Below are 21732 nucleotides of genomic sequence, written 5' to 3'. Positions count from 1 at the left end.
TTCCTGTTCAGGACTGGTAGTTTACTGTGGCTCCAAAGTGTGACTTTCTCTATGTATTTAACCCCAATAAATAGTTCCATGGTAAGTAGTCCAAAAATGACATGCTATAACAAATTAGCGCATGTCTTTTTACATTACAATGTCCTTTTAACTAGATGGACTAATTGGGTCTAACCTAGAGAATCAATCTCTTATTTCATTCAAGTAGTGGCCAACTGGCCAACTTATCACCATGTTCCTTCAGTTACATATATAATTTAGTAATGGTGTTGTTGTCCTTCCATTTTAGCTGAATCATGACCTATATGATGTGATGGGCAAACTGGAGAAACAGCACTCCAACAAGGTTTTTGTTATTAAAGGACTAAAAAGGTATATATATTTTTTAATTTGATTTTCACTGAATAATCTAATTTAAAAATGTATTATTGGTAGAAATAGTTTGGTGTATTTTCCTATTAATTCTTTTTTTATTGTTTAATTATAAATCTATGTATGCAATCTATCTTATATATCTATATCATTGATTTAAGTTACAGTAAACAAATTAGTGAGACAAGTCCTCTATTATACAGAAAGCGACAATAAAATTCAGCCTGCATATGCCCACTTGTAGAATAGTGATCTTATTGTATTAAAGGGACAGTCTACACTAAAATTGTTATTGTTTAAAAAGATAGATAATGCCTTTACTACCCATTCCCCAGTTATGCACAACCAACATTGATATATTAATATACTTTATAACATTTAAACCTCTTAATTTCTGCCTGTTTCTAAACCACTATAGACAGCCTCTTAATCACATGCTATTTGATATGCTTTTCACAAAAGGAGACTGCTAGTTTATGTGGGTCATATAGATAACATTGTGTTAACACCCAAGGAGTTACTAAATGCAAGTCAATAGATAATAAATAAATAAAAAGTCATGTGATTAGGGGGCTGTCAGAAGATGCTTAGATACAAGGTAATCACAGAGGTAAGAAGTATATTAATATAAATGTATAATACAAAAAGTAGAATGTGCCTCATGGTATAGATCAGTAGAAAACAGAGTAGGGGTGAGGGGGTTAATCCGACCTACTCACATGTAGAAAATAACTATTACGTGCACGCAGGCAAGCCAGATCCTCCACGTAATAGTACTTTTCTACATGTGAGTAGGTCTGAATAACCCCCGTTGATCTATACCATGATGCACATTCTACTTTTGTATTATAGAGCTTTTGAATTGTCTGGCGGGACATTATAGAAGAGTGGCCTCATTTCTGGTATATCATTATCTGCTGGGAAATCCTCCTTTTTTCACCATTGGCCTGAGGAGAGTTCTGGTGAATTATTGGACTGTGTCAGTATATACGCTTGTGTGTACCTTCACACATATTGTTTTTTTTTGCGTATCATTACATTGAATGATCTTTGGACTTACATGTTGCCATTGATTGTATCATTTATAATTGTATTTTAACATTGCAACTATACGGCTAGATTATGAGTTGTGCGTTAAGGTAAAAAAAGCAGCGTTAACAGGTCCTAACGCTGCTTTTTTAATGCCCGCTGCTATTACGAGTCTTGCAGGTTTAGGGGCCCCGCAAACTTTTTTGGGCTTACCACAAACCGGCTTATGTAAACTTCGTAAACCCTTTTTTCTATGGGACTTCCATAACGCCGGTATTACGAGCCTGTCCTGGGAGGCCAAAAAGTGAGCGGTACACCCTCTACCTCCAAGATCCGTAACGCATTCTAAAGTCAGTAGTTATGAGTTTTACACTACAACGCTGTAGCATAAAACTCATAACTAAAGTGCTAAAAAGTACACTAACACCCATAAACTACCGGTACCTATTAACCCCTAAACCGAGGCCCTCCCACATTGCAAACACTAAAATAAAACTTTTAACCCCTTATCTGCCGCTTCGGACATCGCCGCCACTATAATAAACATATTAACCCCTAAACCGCCGCACTCCCGCCTCGCAAACACTAGTTAAAAATGATTAACCCCTAATCTGCCGCCCCTAACATCGTCGCCACCTACATTATATTTATTAACCCCTAATCTGCCTTCCCCAACGTCGCCGCCACTATATTAAATGTATTAACCCCTAAACCTAAGTCTAACCCTAACCCTAACACCCCTTAACTTAAACATAATTAAAATAAATCTAAATAAAATTACTATCATTAAACTAAATTATTCCTATTTAAAAATAAATACTTACCTATAAAATAAACCCTAAGCTAGCTACAATATAACTAATAGTTACATTGTAGCTAGCTTAGAGTTTATTTTTATTTTACAGACAAGTTTGTATTTATTTTAACTAGGTAGAATAGTTACTAAATAGTTATTAACCATTTATTACCTACCTAGCTAAAATAAATACAAATTTACCTGTAAAATAAAACCTAACCCAAGTTACAATAACACCTAACACTACACTATAATTAAATCAATTCCCTAAATTAAATACAATTAAATAAATTAAATTAAATTAGCTAAATCACACAAACCCCCCCCCCACTAAATTACAGAAAATAAAAAACAAATTACAGATATTTAAACTAATTACACCTAATCTAATAGCCCTATCAAAATAAAAAAGCCCCCCCCCAAAATAAAAAAAAAACCTAGCCTAAACTAAACTACCAATAGCCCTTAAAAGGGCCTTTTGCGGGGCATTGCCCCAAAGAAATCAGCTCTTTTCCTGTAAAAAAAAAAATACAAACACCCCCCCAACAGTAAAACCCACTACCCACACAACCAACCCCCCAAATAAAAACCTAACTAAAAAAAAACTAAGCTCCCCATTGCCCTGAAAAGGGCACTTGTATGGGCATTGCCCTTAAAAGTGTATTTCGCTCTATTGCGGCCCACAGTCCCTAATCTAAAAAATAAACCCACCCAATACATCCTTAAAAAAATCCTAACTCCCCGAAGATTCGCTTACCGGGAGAAGTCTGCATCCAAGCGACAAGATGTCCTCAACAAAGCCGGCATAAGTGGTCCTCCAGACAGGCAGAAGTGGTCCTCCAGACGGGCAGAAGTCTTCATCCAGATGGCATCTTCTATCTTCATCCTTCCGGCACGGAGCGGGTCCATCTTCAAGACATCCAACGTGGAGCATCCTCTTCTTCCGACGGCTTCTTCGTAATAAATATCACTTTAAGTGACGTCATCCAAGATGGCGTCTTTTAGATTCCGATTGGCTCATAGAATTCTATCAGTTAATCGGAATTAAGGTAGAAAAAATCCTATTGGCTGATGCAATCAGTCAATAGGATTGAACCTCAATCCTATTGGCTGATCCAATCAGCCAATAGGATTGAGCTTGCATTCTATTGGCTGATTGGAACAGCCAATAGAATGCCATCAGCCAATAGGATTTTTTCTACCTTAATTCCGATTGGATGACGTCACTTAAAGTGATATTCATTACGAAGAAGCCGTCGGAAGAAGAGGATGCTCCGCGACGGATGTCTTGAAAATGGACCCGCTCCGCGCCGGAAGGATGAAGATAGAAGATGCCGTCTGGATGAAGACTTCTGCCCGTCTGGAGGACCACTTCTGTCCGTCTGGAGGAGCACTTCTGCCGGCTTTGTTGAGGACATATTGCCGCTTGGATGAAGACTTCTCCTGGTAAGTGAATCTTCGGGGGTTAGTGTTAGGATTTTTTTAAGGGTATATTGGGTGGGTTTATTTTTTAGGTTAGGGCTTTGGGCCGCAATAGAGCTAAATGCCCTTTTAAGGGCAATGCCCATACAAATGTCCTTTTCAGAGCAATGGGAAGCTTAGGTTTTTTTTTAGTTAGTATTTTATTTGGGGGGTTGGTTGTGTGGGTGGTGGGTTTTACTGTTGGGGGGTGGGGGGTGTTTGTATTTTTTATTACAGGAAAAAGAGTTGAATTCTTTGGGGCAATGCCCTGCAAAAGGCCCTTTTAAGGCCTAGGGTTTTTTTTTTAATTTGGGGGGGGGGCTATTAGATTAGGTGTAATTATTTTAAAGATCTGTAATTTGATTTTTATTTTCTGTAATTTAGTGTTTTTTTTGTGATTTAGCTAATTTAATTTAATTTATTTATTTGTATTTAATGTAGGGAATTTATTTAATTATAGTGTAGTGTTAGGTGTTATTGTAACTTAGGTTAGGTTTTATTTTACAGGTAAATTTGTATTTATTTTAGCTAGGTAGTTATTAAATAGTTAATAACTATTTAATAACTATTCTACCTAGTTAAAATAAATACAAACTTGCCTGTAAAATAAAAATAAACCCTAAGATAGATACAATGTAACTATTAGTTATATTGTAGCTAGCTTAGGGTTTATTTTATAGGTAAGTATTTTGTTTTAAATAGGAATAATGTAGTTAATGATAGGAATTTTATTTAGATTTATTTAAATTATATTTAAGTTAGGGGGTGTTAGGGTTAGACTTAGGTTTAGGGGTTAATAAATTTAATATAGTGGCGGCGACGTTGGGGGCAGCAGATTAGGGGTTAATAAGTGTAGGTAAGTTGTGGCGACATTGGGGGAGCGAGATTAGGGGTTAATAAATATAATGTAGGTGTCGGCGATGTTGGGGGCAGCAGATTAGGGGTTCAGAAGTATAATGTAGGTGGCGGTGGTGTCCAGAGCGGCAGATTAGGGGTTAATAAATATAATGCAGGTGTCGGCGATGTCGGGGGCGGCAGATTATGGGTTAATAAGTGTAAGGTTAGGGGTGATTAGACTCAGGGTTCATGTTAGGGTGTTAGACTTTTTCTCAGCCGGCTCTCCCCATTGATGTCTATGGGGAAATCGTGCATGAGCACGTACAACCAGCTCACCGCTGACTTAAGCAGCGGTGGTATTGGAGTGCGGTAAGGAGCACAATTTTGCTCATTGCTCACTTCTTGCCTTTTAACACCGGGTTTGTAAAAACCTGTAATACTAGCGCTGTAGGTAAGTGAGCGGTGAGACAAAACTGCTTGTTAGCACCGCATAGCTCCTCACGCAAAACTCGTAATCTGGCAGTTTATTTTTTATTTTCTATTTTTATTTTTGATATATTTTATGATATTTTAAGGTATAGTCTAGGACATAGGGATTGCTGGGACCTAACATATCTGTGTTCTTAATATACCTTTGTTGGTTATGCAAAACTGGTGAATGGGTAATATAGGGATTATCTATATTTTAAAACTATAAAAATTATATTGTAGACTGTCCCTTTAACTCATTTGAATGCTCCTCCCACTGAGGAACTTATTTTGAATATCATTTTCCAGTAACAGAAAATCTCTGATTATCTCATCACCTATAAGCCCCGCAAGTTTTGTTTTTACAAATTTAGAAGACACCATAACTACCAACCCAGGAGATTCCACTCCTCAGAAATCTGAAAATAATTCCAGTGAAACTCAAGATTCGGATACTACAGATGGAGATTCTGGTGAATTTTCCCAGGACCCTCCAGTAGATATATCTCAGACTACTACAGAACATTGTTTGGAAGAACCTGGTGTTGAAATATCAAAGGAAACCAAAAATAAAGAAATATTTCAACCTACTGAGGTGGATATAGAACTGAAGGACTTCAGTACTACACAAGAAACATCAGGTTCTGCACAAAAAGGCATAGAAGACCAAAATCAAGAAGACCCAGATAAAGTAGTAAAAGAAGACTCAAACTCAAATACACAAGTGGACACAACACTGAAAGACTCAGAAGAAACTACACAGAGCTGTTCAGGAGACGATATACACAGTGCATCAGTAGTAACTACAGAGCAATCCCCAACAAATGTAAACAGTGATGTCCTAAGCAAAACAGCACACAATATTTTAATGAAACAAATAGCAGGAGAATCAGAGGAAATATTAGATGGGACTATGGGAAAAATAAAACAAGATTCCCCTGGAGAAATTGAAAACACACATGAAGCAGCACAGGGAGGGTCTGAAAACACAAATACAAAAACACAAATCAGTTTAAAAGGCTCAACAACAGAACTGTCTGCAAACACTGTACAGGAATCACAGGAAAGAATAGAGGAGGATACAAACCAGGTAGTGTCAGGTGAATTAACAGTGGTAGCTGCTGAAAAAATGACTGACATGAAATCCAATAATTTTGTTCAAAGTAACTTACAAACCATGGAAGAGCAGGACACCACCAAATGCATGCAGGGACATAACATATTTGAAAACTCAGCAAATAATCAAATAGTATCTGAAGAAGGCATTGAACAAATGGAAACCGTTGTAACCAAAGTCGTTAGAATCGAACAAGCTGAGTCTGAAATAAAATTGCTTCAGGATACTGTTAACAAAGAATCAGAAGAATCTGCTTTGTGTGATTCACTAAGAACTTGCGTTAAAGAGACTGATGAAAGTGTTCCACATCAGAATTTTGTGAGCCCAACCCAAAATAAAGAATTTTATTATACATCCACTGAAAGAGAGAAGAGCAATACGGCAGATGATTTGGGTAAGAACCATTTTGTTTTTCATATTAATATAAACTAACACTACCCAAAAGTGTATGTACCAACAAATTGAAAAAATATTCACAAATATGAACTAATCTAATATGTTCATAGATACCTAGCAGCTTCTCTTCTTTATCACATATCCATACATCTTAAGAGAATGTATTTTCATATGGAGCTTCCCTTAGCTACCCTTTATAACCAGGTTATTCAAACCACGGGTCGGGGACCCATTACTGGGTCCCAACACCATATTTACTGGGTCACGGCTTGTGTGTTGTAGGAGAGAAAGTTATATGAGTGTGTATGTGTAATATGATAGTGTGTATATGTGTAATTTAAGAGTGTGTGTATGTGTCGTATGAGAGAGTGTGGGGTGTGTGTGTTGTATGAGAGTGTATGTGGTGTGTGTATTATATGAGAGCGTGTGTGTTGTATGAGAGTGTGTGTGGTGTGTGAGAGTGTACAGTGTGTGTGCATATTGTATGAGAGTGTGTGTGGTGTGTGCTTTTGTTGTATGAGAGTGTGTGTGGTGTGTGCGTATTGTATGAGAGTGTGTGGTGTGTGTGTTGTATGAGAGTGTATGATATGTGAATGTGTTGTATGAGAGTGTGTGCGTGTTGTATGACAATGTGTGGCGTGTGTTGTATGAGAGTGTGTGGTGTGTGTGTTGTATGAGAGTGTTTGGTGTGTGTTGTATGAGAGTGTTTGGTGTGTGTTGTATGAGAGTGTATGTGGTGTGTGTATTCTATGAGAGCGTTTGTGTGTTGTATGTGTGTTAGAGTGAGTGATGTGTGTACGTGTTGTATGAGAGTGTGCGGTGTGTGTGCGCATTGTATGAGAGTGTGTGGTGTGTGTTGTATGAGAGTGTATGGTATGTGAATGTGTTGTATGAGAGTGTGTGCATGTTGTATGACAGTGTGTGGTGTGTGTGTTGTATCAGAGTGTGTGGTGTGTGTTGTATCAAAGTATGTGTTATTACCTTTTAAAACACTTTCAAGTTTGACTACAATTAGGAATAAACTACGGACAAATTTTTACTAACTTTGCCAAAGAATTGCAGCTATCTTGTATATTACTTCAGAAATTTTCAGACCAAGCATAAAAATAGGGTGGCGAAGGTGGTATGTGGTATCATTGAACTAGGTCTTGGGGAAAAAATTTTTTTGAAGAAGGCTGCTATTCTCAAGTTGAATACAAACAACATAGAGAAGGCATAGCCAGCAATTTGGATAATTAGTAGGTCCAACAAACTGTGCGAACAATAACAAAATTTTAGTTAAGAATGTAAGTAATCTAAATCTTTTGTTAAAGTCAGAAATAAAATTATAGTTATTAAATGGGAAATCAACATTGTAATTATAAAATTAGACTAGAATTTTGCAGTTTAGAGGATGATAAGTTACATCAAATGTCAGTTTATTCTGTAACCGTGTTCTCTATAAATGACTATTGGACCTTCAATACAGATGGGTGTGAAAAAAAAGTGAAATGGGTCCTCTCACATATTACTTTCTAAAGTTCTGGAATTTTATTTAAATTCAAGGCCTTGATCTTTATTTATAAAATCTTCATTGAAGTACAACTTCCTTATTCACAGTTGTAGATATGACCAATCGAAAAATATTCACCAAGATAACAAGTTGTGCGCTAAACCCGGTGCGTAAATAACGCAAAAAAATAGCAGTATCGCACTTTCCATAGCGCTATTGAGTGTGAAATGGAGAGTTGCGTAAAGGCTAAAATGCAAGCGGTATAGCTGTACCGCTGCGACTTGTAATACAGGAGACCTGCATATTCCGCACGCAATGGCCAATTTTTCAGCGGTATAGCCATACCGCAACACTTATAATCTTGATGATTATTATTAATAATAACAACAATATCTACAGATAACAAATAGTTGTCAAGCCCTAATATTTTATTATTATTATCGGTTATTTTGTAGAGCGCCAACAGATTCCGCAGAACCATCGGGGTAACTAAGCTTATTTAGCCAAAATAAGTTGATGTTTGTGCGTATAAGGAGTCATCAATAACACATTTTTTATTATGTAGATGATACTTACAAATTTCAACCAAGCATTAAAGTTCAGAGTATTTTTTTATTTTTAAATAGGTGCTTAATATTGTCTACAATTTTTCTACTGTGCCTAAGAGCAAACTTTTATATTTTTTTATGTTACCCTTCTACACCACCACCTAAAAGTGAGATTTTGGAATTCCAAGAGTTGATTATATATACTTATTAATTATATCTCTATTCTTATAACTTAAGAGGAGACTGTTGAGAGGGAACTAACAGTATTCATAGCTAGATCCAATTGGATGAATTGTAGGACAATATAGCTTTATACAGGTAAAATTATATGCTTAAAGAGAAACGCAACCAAAATGCAGGACCCTTATTGTTGTAGAATATTGGCCCACTCTGATGGCAAGTAGATGGTAGCAGTGAGGAAAGGTCACACTTCCCCTAGAAGCTGACAAAGGGGAAGCCCACTGCCTCCTAATAGCTCAAGAGTATAAGAGCACGGTTAGGTCCCTTTTTCAACTTCTGGGGGTCTCCTCATTAATGCCTGCTTACCGGTAAAGAGTTAGTGAGGCATGTGTAAGGGAAGTTAATGAGGCAGGGAGCAGCCCTCCATAAGTAAAGTGACTCCTCAACCCCTTCAGTGCTACATCTCTTACACCTTTCTGTTGCCTACAACAGACTTTTGCAGCATGTTTTGGCACAGATTTGTACACATACCCTCCACCTTTTTTAAATAGCTGTTAATAAAATTAGTGATACACAATTGCAAGTCCTGAATTTTTACTGCAGCATAAACTGAGGAAATATGTACTTGAGGAAGACCCCCAGGTATGTATGGTATTTCCCTAACTGTGAATGTGCAATTGTGAGAGTGGGTATAAAATGTGTCAACATGAATATGTAAGTGTAAATTTGTGCACTTGAACACTGTACCTCCTCTTATAGGGAAACAACCACCAACTGCATGCGGGATGACATCCCATGCAACTCATGTCAGTAATTATAGGCAAAATTCTTGGAACACTGTGAAACAGTCAAGGGAGATACCCACAAGGATAATATCTAGATGGGGATCACTGAGTTCTGTCCTGGGTGATAGCCAATATTTTATTTGGAACCTGCTGCAACCAAAAATAAATACAAATGATTAACCCTAAACTAAAATGTATCCTATTTTTATTTTTATAAAGATGCCCCAACAGCACATGATCCATGTCAAGAAATCTCAACGATTTGCGATAAAATATCTTCCGCTACAGATGTTAATACAAATATAGAAACTGAAAAAGAAGCCTTATATATTGGCGAGAAAAATGTAGAAGAGCAAAGCATTTCATTCCAGGTAATATAAATGACATAAATCCATTGTGTTTTGATTTGTGCATTAATTAATTAATATTAAAGCAATATGCAGTCGTATTTTCCTCTTTTATGTCAGAAAAGTCACTATTCGGTCATGTATTTGAGGACTGTACCTACCTAATGTATTTTTATAACTAAATTTCAATGTTGAATTCTTACTTTATTGCACAATTCTGCATACAAGTGAATATGCAAATACTATTAATGATACAAGATTGGATATCGAATGTTAACACTTTACAATACTGCCCTCTTGTGGCACAAACTCTTTCCACATTAACAGTCACACTTATAATGTTATAAAGACAGCTACAAAAAGTATTACATAGGTTACATTTTAATAGTCTAAGCTCCTAAAAAATAATGGCCCATATAACAAGTGGAGTGTAGGGTGTGCTATCAATATTACTGAACCTAAAATTAGTGCACACATTAGTGCAAATTGATATTACTAATCAGAAAAACCAAAGAAGGTTTAGCACGGCCGATATCCCTTTAGTGTGCCATATACTTTCAATGGATATTGCAATCAAGCTAAACATTACTCATATTACAAGTTAAAAGTTATGCGTTACACTTGACCACAACCCAAAATAGCACTAGAAGAATTAGCGTGACTTGAGACCTGAAGTAAAGCTTTTGGGTTAGAATAAAATTTCACAAAACACATAGGGGTCCATCCGATAAAAATCGTCGCCCGCAAAAGCCAATATTTACGCTGGTTTGGTATCACATATACGGCGTAACCTAGAAGTTACGCGCGTATATTTCTGCCGTCGCCCGTAGTTTTTTGGGCTATAGGCAGGTATACCAAACCAGCGCAGTTTGGTATCCAATATGCAGCGTAAGGACTTACGTGGCGAAAATGGAGAAAACTTACTCCATTTTCACCTCGCCACAAAAAGCAGCCGTAAGAAGCATTACGCTGACTATTGGAGCCCCGTAACTCCCTAAACTGGCTGCTAAAATAAACCTAACACCTAACGCATGCGCAATGTCTATCTCCCTGTCAACCGCGATCTGCTAAATAAACCTAACACCTAACGCATGCGCAATGTCTATCTCCCTGTCAACCGCGATCTTCTAAAATAAACCTAACACCTAACGCATGCGCAATGTCTATCTACCTGTCAACCGCGATACCCCCCCCCGAAATCCCTAATAAAGTTATTAACCCCTAAACCGGAGCTTTAGGGGGCTTAGAATAGGTGTAATTAGCTTAAAAATCTTGTAATCTTTTTTTTATTTTGGGGGTTTATTATTTTATTAGGGGGCTTAGAATAGGTGTAATTAGCTTAAAAATCTTGTAATCTTTTTTTTATTTTTTGTAATTTAGTTTAGTTAATTTAATTGTATTTTTAGATAGATGTTTGTAGTTTATTTAATTTATTGATAGTGTAGGTGTATTTGTAACTTAGGTTAGGATTTATTTTACAGGTAATTGGGTAATTATTTTAACTAGGTAGATATTAAATAGTTAATAACTATTTAATAGCTATTATACCTAGTTAAAATAATAACAATTTACCTGTAAAATAAATATTAACCCTAACATAGCTGCAATGTAATTATTAATTATATTGTAGCTATCTTAGGGTTTATTTTATAGGTAAGTATTTAGATTTAAATAGGAATATTTTAGTTTATAAATGAATTAGATTAATTTAATATAAATTTAGTTAGGGGTGTTAGGGTTAGATAGAGTTAATATAGTTAATATAAATACTATAGTAACTATATTAACTATATTAACCCTAATATAATTAGGGTTAATATAGTTAATATATATAATGTAATAACTATATTAACTATAATATACTTAGGGTTAACATAGATAATATAGCTGGCGGCGGGGTAGGTAGATTAAATTAGGGGTTAATCATTTTAATAGAGATGGCGGCGGTGTTAGGGGCTCACTTTAGGGGGTTATAGATATAATATAGCTGGCGGCGGGGTACGGGAGCGACGGTTTAGGGGTTAATAACTTTATTAGGTTGCGGCGGGGTACGGGAGCGGCGGTTTAGGGGTTAATAGCTTTTTTTATTGTTAGGATAGTGAGGGGGCATAGCGGATAGAGGGTTAGACGTGTCGGGCTATGTTAGGGAGGCGTGTTAGACGTGTCGGGCTATGTTTAGGAGGCGTGTTAGACAGTGCGGGTGATTTAGACTTTAGTCAGGTTTTATAGGCGCCGGCAGTTTCTAACGTGGCGCAAGTCACTGGCGAATCCAAAAATCTGTACTTACGCAGATTTCTGGACATCGCTGGTTTGTGAGACTTGCGCCACTTTAGCAAGTGACGGCGCCGCATATTGGATGGCTCGAGTTGCGAGCTGAAACTGCGGGCGACGTGGGTTCCCTCGCTTGCGCCGCAAACTGCGATCTATATCGGATCGCGCCCATAGAAAGCATATTAAAATAAAGTATTGCAAATATATATATATATATATATATACAGTATACATACATAATTAATATTAAACATAAGTTTATTATTGAAAGAAAATAAAATGGTATATGTTGTCAAGGTGTTTGACTGGGAAGGGCTCAAAAGTATATATATATATATATATATATATATATATATATATATATATATATATAATATATTATTTAGCTATTAGCTAGAAAAAAATATATAAATGTAAAACAATTCTCTTAAAGTCATGGCAAAATCATATAAGGAATAAAACTTTGTAAAGGTATGCAGGTATGCAGAGAGGACCAATTAGTCTCTTTACTCAAAAGCTTAAAGGGACAGTCTACACCAGAATATTTATTGTTTTAAAAGATAGATAATTCCATTATTACCCATTCCCTAGTTTTGCATAACCAGCACAGTTATATAAATACACGTTTTACCTCTGTGATTATCTTGTAACTAAGCCTCTGTAAACTGCCACTTGTTTCAGTTCTTTTGATAGACTTGCATTTTAACCCATCAGTGCTGGCTCCTAGGAACTCCACGTGCGTGAGCACAGTGTTATCTATATGAAACACATGAACTAACACCCTCTAGTGGTGAAAAACTATCAAAATGCCCTGAGCTAAGAGGTGGCCTTCAAGGGCTTAGAAATTAGCATATAAACCACCTAGATTTAGCTTTCAACTAAGAAAACCAAGAGAACAAAGCAAAATTTGTAATGAAAGTAAATTGGAAAGTTGTTTAAAACTACATGCCCTATCTAAATCATGAAAGTTAATTTTGGACTAGACTGTCCCTTTAATATGATGACAGGTTGCCCACAAAATAAAAGGCAATGACACTTTTCTGTTGTCTAGTATACCATAACTAACCAAAGCGAAAATAAATGTGAAGTCTTAGAGCCGTGAGACAAGTTTTGAAAATGCAGGACAAAAAAGGTACAGTAAACATCTTGAAGAAAGGCAGAGAAGCTTTTCTGAAATTTTTTAGGGCTCTCACCACATCTATGGTGCGTTAGAAAGCCCCATCAGTCAAGGGATAAGTGCAAAGTTCCTTATAATAGGCAACATTACTTTTAGTAGGAATGCATGAACCATGTTTAAAGAGATATAAAAATCAAAAAATGTCTTTTGTGATTCAGATAGAACATACCATTGTAATACAATTTCCAATTTACTTCTATTATCAAATTGCTTAGTTCCCATGATATTAGGATTAGGATTTCAGTAGCTCTTATCCTATTGGCTATTTTGAACAGCCAATAGGATTACAGAAGCTCTCATCCTATTGGCTGATTTGAATTTGAAGAATCAAATCAGCCAATAGGAATGCAAGGTACACAATTTTGAAACGGCTACCTTGCATTCAACTTCAGTGTACGGCGGTGACCGTATGAAGAGGAGCTCCACGCAGGATGTCAGCGCTGGTCCAGGATAGCTCCGCTCCGCACCGCCGGTGTTAAAATAGAAGACACTCCCGCGATGGATGAAGATGTTGCCGTCTGTATGAAGGCAACATCTTCACAAGAAGGCTTTTCAGTAACTAGTAATGGCAGCACTATGGAGAGTGCAATAACGCAATTTTTTGGCCTTAGTTTTACACCCTGTTTAGCGCAAAACTTGTAATCTAGGTTATTGATAATAGAAGTAAATTAGAAAGTTTTTTTTATAAATTTCAAGCTCTATTGGAATTATGAAAGAAACATTTTGGGTTTCATATTCCATTTAACTTTTTTAATATAATAATAAAAATAAAAATAAAAAAAAAAGATAAGGGGGGGCAGAGCTTGCCACGATACAGGGTAGATGCACTATCAGAAAGCTCCGTGGACCAATTACATAAGAATATACTTTTCAGGGGTTTCATATTCCCCACTAACCATATACCCATTTTCCCAGACCCTAGTACCACTGTAGTAGCAGGGGGAAAAAAGGAAGGCTGAGTTGAAACGACGATTGGAGGAACTTTTTTCATTTTTTATGCCCCAGCAGTGATGAGCAGCAAACTTCCAAAGTCTTCTCCGGCCTCTATTTGGCACCAATTTGGAGGATTTAACTGTCCTGCCTAACAGCCCTCGCTTCTTGTGGATACCTACTTAAATCGAGCTTCCTATCAAGCACAAAGTGATACAGTGGCGGAGCTTAGGAGTCCCTGAACAGCCGAACTTAGACAGGTGGGAGGAAAAGGCAGTAACTTGAAGGGATTAGTGTGCAGTCCTCGCATGCCGACGGAGGGTGGATTGCAGAACGGGCCTCCTATTTCTCCACAGCCCTCCTATCACTTCTTAGGGCTCCTTTCAGGTGAACAATGACCTAAGTGAGGCCCCCTGGATTGCAGTAGGAGGCTATTCCCCGACTTCAACTCCATGAACTCTTGACAGGAGTTCCCAGTTCAGCAGGCCTAATTATCGCTTGAAGTCTTATACTCCCCACATCTGGTCCTAACTTACCTTATCTTGGTCACACTCAACAACATAGAAGCCTATCATACATCCATAGCCCTCTAGTCATATCATAGGGCTCCTGCTTGGACACTCAGTGATATAAAAGAGACCTATTAGATTACCATTTAAGGCCATTCAGGACATTCATCAAAAGATTCTAAAAAGGGGGGCCCATCTCTAAGGGTCCAATTAACTGAAGAAAGTAGGGCACTTGATCACTAGTACCCTCTGTCCTCTCTCCTCCCTTTCCCGTCGGCCCTTACTGCCTACGGGTCATACCCCACGCTCCCTTTGCCTAACCTGCTCAGGGAGAGCACTCACCCCAGGAGAGGGGCAGAATGCTAGTTACTACTGTGACCCCAAGCAAGCTGTATCCTTTGAAACATAGTATCTGGCAATACCCTCATTCAGAAAACGCACCCCTATGATAGTATGATGTGTTAATTTTGCTAAATAGGGGGGTGCCGGATTCGCTTACTCCACCTGCCACTTACTATAGGAGGTCATCTCACCTAGTCACTGGAGGAACACCTGAAATTACATTGTCCCCAGGTTTTATAACATGGCTCATTCTCAAAAGAAGAAGCAGAAGCATGCTGATGCCCCAAAAAGGACCCTATCGGATCACTTTACTTACAAAATCCTTTATGAACAAGACATGTCGGACGAGGACTCTAGAGAATCATTACTGTCTACTAAAGGATCCAAAATAACTACAGTTCACTCAATTGAGAGGTCCTCTAATAACCATTCTTCTATACTAGACTCCATTAAAGAGATGTCAGATAAGATGGACTCCCACCACTCTTCTCTTAAACAAGAACTTAAAATGTCAGTTTCAGAACTTAAAAGAGATATCTCCTCACTTGGAGAAAGAACAGAAATCCTGGAAAGGAAACAGGAAGACCTCCATTTGGAACACTCCAACCTCCTCGCCTATACCCAGTCTCTCACTGACATGATTTCGGACTTGGAATCCAAAATGGCGGACCTGGAAGACAGGTCACGTTGCAAAAATATAAGAATTTGTGGCATTGCAGAAGATGTTGGAACGCCTGACCTTCCTAAATACCTACTAGATCTCTTCAGGGAACTCTTGGGGCCCATACAAGATCAAGAAGCTCTTATAGACAGAGTCCATCGGGCTCTCCTTCTCCCTCATAGACCCCTTGCCGCTGATTTTACATTGACACCCGAAGTACTTGGTCCACCGTATAGATATAATTCATAGTGCACTCCCGTGTACATCCTTTATAATCTACATTTGCAACTTCCACCCCCCCCCCACCCCTTATACCCTTCCACTATTTTTGAGCGGCTCTCGCACGCTGAATATCCCTCCCCAGCTCCTCTCTTACATAACACTATAGAAGACATACAGTATATAATAGTGTAAAATGAGAAATAATTAAATAACTTAGGGCACTTCGGGTTAGATATGTCCTAAATAACAACAGTACCAATCCTACTGCTATTAAATGTTAAATATGTATACCCTACGACTACTTGTACTAAAATTTTTGTATGAAGGTACGCTAACTTTCCTTCCTATTTGTCTTCAGGTACTCAGTATGCTTGCCCTAAGACTAAGTTATATGTTAAATGTAAATGTTCATGTACACACACATCCCTTCGTGGATATGCAAGATGTCTTTGTTTGTACTTAATTTTCTCAATAAAACCCTAAAAAAAAAAAGAAAAAAAGATAAGGGTCTTTTTGTGGATAAGGAATTATGTTTCGAAACAACATAGGATTTTTTGCAGACGAGAAATGCTAGGTATATTTAATGGGTAGGGATCATACCCCTGCCCTTACAACTATAATTTACTACAGATGTAATCATTCTTATTACATATAGTTCATTATTTATGATCAATATACATATTTTTGTTTGTCATTTCAGAGAGAAGATATCAACCAATAGAAGAGCCACAGCATTTAAATAGCCAAATTATTTTTTTGCTTACTATAATTTTCTCTGTTATTGTTCCTTGTTCTTCATCAGAAAAAAAAATGTAGAGCTGTTAATTTTTTTTATTTGTAAATTAAATACCATTTTCAGTTATGTTTATTGCATTATACCATGTTTCTCCTTTTTGCAGAATCTATTGTAATACAAATAAACCATAAGGAAAATACTTTTGGCTCTTAAATAAATAAATCACATAAAAAATGTATGATTGTTCCTGATATTACACAGATAGAAAATATTGCAATACCCATTTGTTTCACTAATTGAATTACCTAGAAAGAAAATATTCTGTTTGTTACCAGTCAGGGGAACCCATCACTGTTAAGAGAAACTTACTGGGAAGCAGGAAATGAGGTATTAGATTATCTTAAAATAAATGTAAAGTTGAATGAATGAGTGCCCGGTTTTAAAAAATACTATTAAAAACAGGGGCACTTTCATTCAATAAACTTTACATTGCAGCGTTTTTTTTTTTTTAATACTTACCATTTTCTTGTTCCCAGACCGGCAATTCTCCGCCCGCAGCTCCTCTGTACTTAGCACAGCAATGACAAAACCGCTTCCTCCAATCATGGCGTGCACCCCGAGGCGTCCATCTCGTGAGGCCATGCAATGATTGGAGGAAGCCGGTTTCGCCATCGATATGCTAAGTACAGCAGGAGAAGTGGGCAGAGGATCGCCAGTCTGGATTTCCTAAAGAAAATGGTAAGTATTTAAAAAAAACACTGCAATGTAAAGTTTAATGAATGAAAGTGCCCCTGTTTTTAATAGCATTTTTAAAAACCGGGCACTCATTCATTCAACTTTACATTCACTTTAACAAACGAAACAAGTATAGGCATATAGGGATCCATTCTAAACTACATCTTGAAAGTAACAAATCTGGAAAACTCTTGACGGGATACCTCAAAAAGAAATGGTACAAATCTTTAGTTAATTCTTTAAGAACCAATGACGATATCGCAGATACATTTTGACAATATTATGCTGAATTATACTCTCAAAGATCCTCATTTGGTCTTTTAGCATATATTAAACAGGTTCAAACACCTAAACTGTCAAAAGATGAAGGGGTCAATTTAGACACACCTGTCACTATATTATTATTATTATTATCATTTATTTGTATAGCGCCGCCAAATTCCGTAGCGCTGGGTACAATGATAGGGGTATACAATGACAAAGATTTGTGATAAAATACAAAACATAACAAAACTAAACAGATTTAGCACAAGAGGGCCCTGCACCGGAGAGCTCACAGTCTATAGGTTTAGGGTGAGGAGACATAAGATTGGGGTAGCTTGTTACATCGGTTGTATTTGCAAAATTGAGTCAGGCAGTTCATGTATATGTATTAGTTTGGTTCGGATGCGAGATGGAGGAGAGATGGTAAGCCTCTCTGAATAGGTGGGTTTTCAAGGATCGTCTGAAGCTATACAAGGTTGGAGACAGTCTAATGGAGCGGGGTAGAGAGTTCCAGAGGACAGGAGCAGCACGTGCGAAGTCTTGGAGGCGGGAGTGGGATGTAGAGATAACAGGAGTGTAGAGACGTAGGTCAGAGGTTGATCGAAGAGGACAGGATGTGGAATATTTCACGATGAGAGAGGAAATATAGTTGGGAGTTAGACTGTTGAGTGCTTTGTAGGTTAGGGCTAATACTTTAAATTGTATTCTGGAGTGTATGGGGAGCCAGTGTAGAGACTGGCAGAGCGGAGCAGCTGATGTAGATCGTCGACGGATGAGTCTAGCAGAAGCATTCATAATAGATTGGAGGGAGGAGAGGTGGTGTTTTGGAAGGCCATTTAAGAGTAGATTGCAATAATCAATGCGTGACAGGATGAGGGAATGAATAAGTATTATTGTAGTTTTTTGAGTAAGGAAGGGACAATTCTGGAAATGTTGCGTAGGTGTGAACGGCAGGATTTGGTAAGCATTTGTATATGTGGGTTGAATGTGAGTTCTGAGTCTAGTGTGACCCCAAGGCAGCGGACCTGGGGTGAGGTGTTGAGAATAGAGTCTCCAACCATGAGAGAAATGTCAGGTGTCGGATGTCTCGAAGAGGGGGGATAAGAAGCAGCTCAGTTTTGGACACATTGAGTTGGAGGTAGTGTGAAGACATCCAAGAGAAAATTGCAGAGAGACAGTCAGAAATCTGGTTGAGTAAAGAGGGAGAAATATCAGGAGAGGAAAGATAGATTTGGGTATCATCAGCATATAGGTGGTACTGGAATCCAAAGGAGGCTATACGTTTTCCAAGGCAGGATGTATAAAGAGAGAAAAGCAAGGGACCCAAGACAGAGCCTTGCGGTACTCCAACTGAGAGAGGCATAGGATCACAAGATATGTTGTTAAAGGAAACTGAAAACGAGCGGTTTGAAAGATATGATGCAAACCAGGAGAGGGCTGTGTCTCGGATGCCAAATGAATGTAGTATTTTTAGGAGGAGAGGATGGTCAACTGTGTCAAAAGCTGCGGATGGGTCAAGAAGAATTAGTAAGGAGTAATGGCCTTTTGCTTTAGCTGATAACAGGTCATTTGTTACTTTAGCAAGAGCGGTTTCTGTTGAGTGTTTAGGGCGGAAACCATATTGTAGTGGATCAAGTAAGGAGTTAGTTGTGAGAAATTGAGTTAGCCGATTATAGACTAGTCGTTCCAATAATTTTGATGCAAAGGGAAGTAAGGAGACCGGTCGATAGTTAGAAATCCTTTTTTAGGATTGGTATGATTGACGCATGCTTGAATGTGTCAGGAAATGTGCCAGCAGTGAGAGATTGGTTAAAGAGATGAGTTAGGGTAGGGGTTAGTGAAGCAGAGAGAGAGTGAATAAGTCGTGAAGGAATAGGGTCAAGTGGGCAGGTTGTGAGATGAGCCAAGGTTAGGAGTGCAGAGACTTCTTCCTCTGTTACAGGAGGGAAGTAGCATAGATTTTTGTTAATAGAAGGGGTGGGTAGGATCGCTGGGTTTGCGGGGTGCGAGGTGCAGATCTCTTTTCTAATGGTGTCAATTTTATTTTTGAAGTGATCAGCAATAATTTGAGCAGTGAGGTTGGTAGTGGGCGGGGGGGCAGGCGGACGTAGAAGGGAGTTAAAGGTTGAGAACAGTTTTCTGGGGTTGGATGCGCGAGATGACACAAGGGAGGAGAAATAGACTTGTTTGGCCAGGCTGAGCGCAGAGTTGTAGGACTTAAGGGTGAATTTATAATGTTGGAAATCAGCAAAGGTGCGTGATTTCCTCCACTGCCGTTCAGCGGCCCGTGAGCATCGCTGAAGATATCTGGTCTGTTTAGTGTGCCACGGTTGCCGTTGAGTGATTGATGTACATCGAAGAGTGGAGGGTGCAGTTTTGTCAAGTGTTGATTTTAGTGCCGAATTATACTGTAGAGTCACGAGGTTTGGACAAGAGAGGGATGAAATGTCAGAGAGCAGAGGACTCAGTTGAGTGGAAAAGTCTGTGAGATCCAAGTCATTTAAATTCCTGTGAGGTAGCAGTTTTTTGGGGGCTTGCAAAGATGTAGCAGGTAGAGTAAGAGAGAAAGTTAATAGATGGTGGTCAGAGAGAGGAAAAGGGAAGTTAAGGGAGTTGGAAACAGCACAGAGATTTGTGAAGACCAGGTCTATGGAGTTGCCTTCACAGTGTGTTGGGGATGTTGTCCACTGGGATAGGCCTAAAGAGGTTGTAAGGGATAGAAGTTTAGAGGCAGCAGGTGTGTTAGGGTTATCAAGGGGTATGTTGAAGTCCCCTAAGATGAGAGAAGGGACATTAGAAAAGAGAAAATGTGGAAGCCAGGCTTCAAAGTGGTCCAGAAATTGTGATGCTGGGCCAGGGGGCCGATAGATAACTGCAACACGAAGAGCTATATGGGAGAAGAGGCGGATAGCGTGAACTTCAAAAGATGAGAAGGAAAGAGAGGGGGGTGAAGGAATGCAGTGAAAGGTACTGTGTGGAGACAGGAGAATTCCTACTCCTCCTCCTTGTTTGTCTCCAGGCCTGGGAGTGTGACTGAAGTGCAGGCCGCCATAGGACAGAGAGGCTACAGCAGTTGTGTTAGAGGAGGAAAGCCAAGTTTCAGTGAGGGCTAACAGGTTAAGTGAACGTGAAATAAATAGGTCGTGAATAGATGTAAGCTTATTGCATACCGAGCGTGCATTCCAAAGGGCACACGTGAATTGGGGTGTACTAATAGAGGTGCAGTTAATGAGGTTTAGAGGGTTACGTGTGCAAGGTGTATGAGGTGTCATTTGTGGTAGTGATCTGAGGGAAGCAGAGGGTGGACCTGGGTTAGGCGAGACATCCCCTGCTGCAAGAAGAAGAAAGATGGTGAGTGAAAGGAGAGGAGAATGTGTCTTATGTGAGTGTTTAAGTTTAGGATCAGTAAAGCATGGCTAGCTGAGGGATGTCAGATAGGAATAAAGTTCATGTGTGTTGTAGAGGGGGGAAGGTAGAAGAGAAGGAGAAATATGAATGTTCTGAGTGCTATTTGTAAATGGAAGAGCTGTGACTTTAAGGAGAAGGGAGGAAAAGGTTAAAGCAGACATTAGAAAGTTTAGCATGTTTGCATATAATTGTTGAAATTTGAAAGTACTCTGTTGTCCACTCCTTTGTCTAACTCCGTTGTTATAACTCTCTCTACACTTATGAACTAGCACACTTGAGAACTGCACACATGCAATGCTGCACTGATCTAACAAGCTAAGCTATATCTGAGGTGTTGTCCGCAATCAAGGGTTTCCCTTTGGGAAAGGCCCCAGATCCAGATGGGTTCACCTTGCACTATTATTCTAGATTTAAAGAAATTTTAGTTACCCTGCTTGTTGAAATGTTTAATGCTATCGACAAACAACACTCTTTTCCAAAGTCTATGCTCGAAGCCCATTTAACTGTTATTCCGAAACCGGGTAAATCGCTACTCCTCCCACAAAATTATAGGCCAATCTCATTGATTAATTTAGACGTGAAGATTTACACAAAAATCCTTGCCAATCATATAAACCAAATTCTGCCAGGTCTCATACATCCGGACTAG

General features: G+C 38.4%; 1 protein-coding gene across 1 annotated transcript in view; it reads left to right on the top strand.

Annotated features, from left to right (window-relative positions):
- Nucleotides 1–16912, top strand: part of BIN2 (bridging integrator 2) — a 151478-nt gene extending 134566 nt beyond the window's left edge. The window contains exons 9-12 of the mRNA XM_053708227.1: nt 290–372; nt 5273–6474; nt 9701–9852; nt 16641–16912. Of these exons, the coding sequence (XP_053564202.1) occupies nt 290–372; nt 5273–6474; nt 9701–9852; nt 16641–16661 (1458 nt within the window). The 3' untranslated portion in view covers nt 16662–16912. The remainder of the gene's footprint in view (nt 1–289; nt 373–5272; nt 6475–9700; nt 9853–16640) is intronic.
- Nucleotides 16913–21732: the final 4820 nt, after the last annotated feature.

The sequence above is a fragment of the Bombina bombina genome, chromosome 3 (genome assembly GCF_027579735.1).
Source record: "Bombina bombina isolate aBomBom1 chromosome 3, aBomBom1.pri, whole genome shotgun sequence".
In the NCBI taxonomy this organism is placed as follows: domain Eukaryota; kingdom Metazoa; phylum Chordata; class Amphibia; order Anura; family Bombinatoridae; genus Bombina; species Bombina bombina.
Note: the sequence above shows the minus strand (reverse complement) of the source record. Positions and strands in the feature narration are given on the sequence as shown.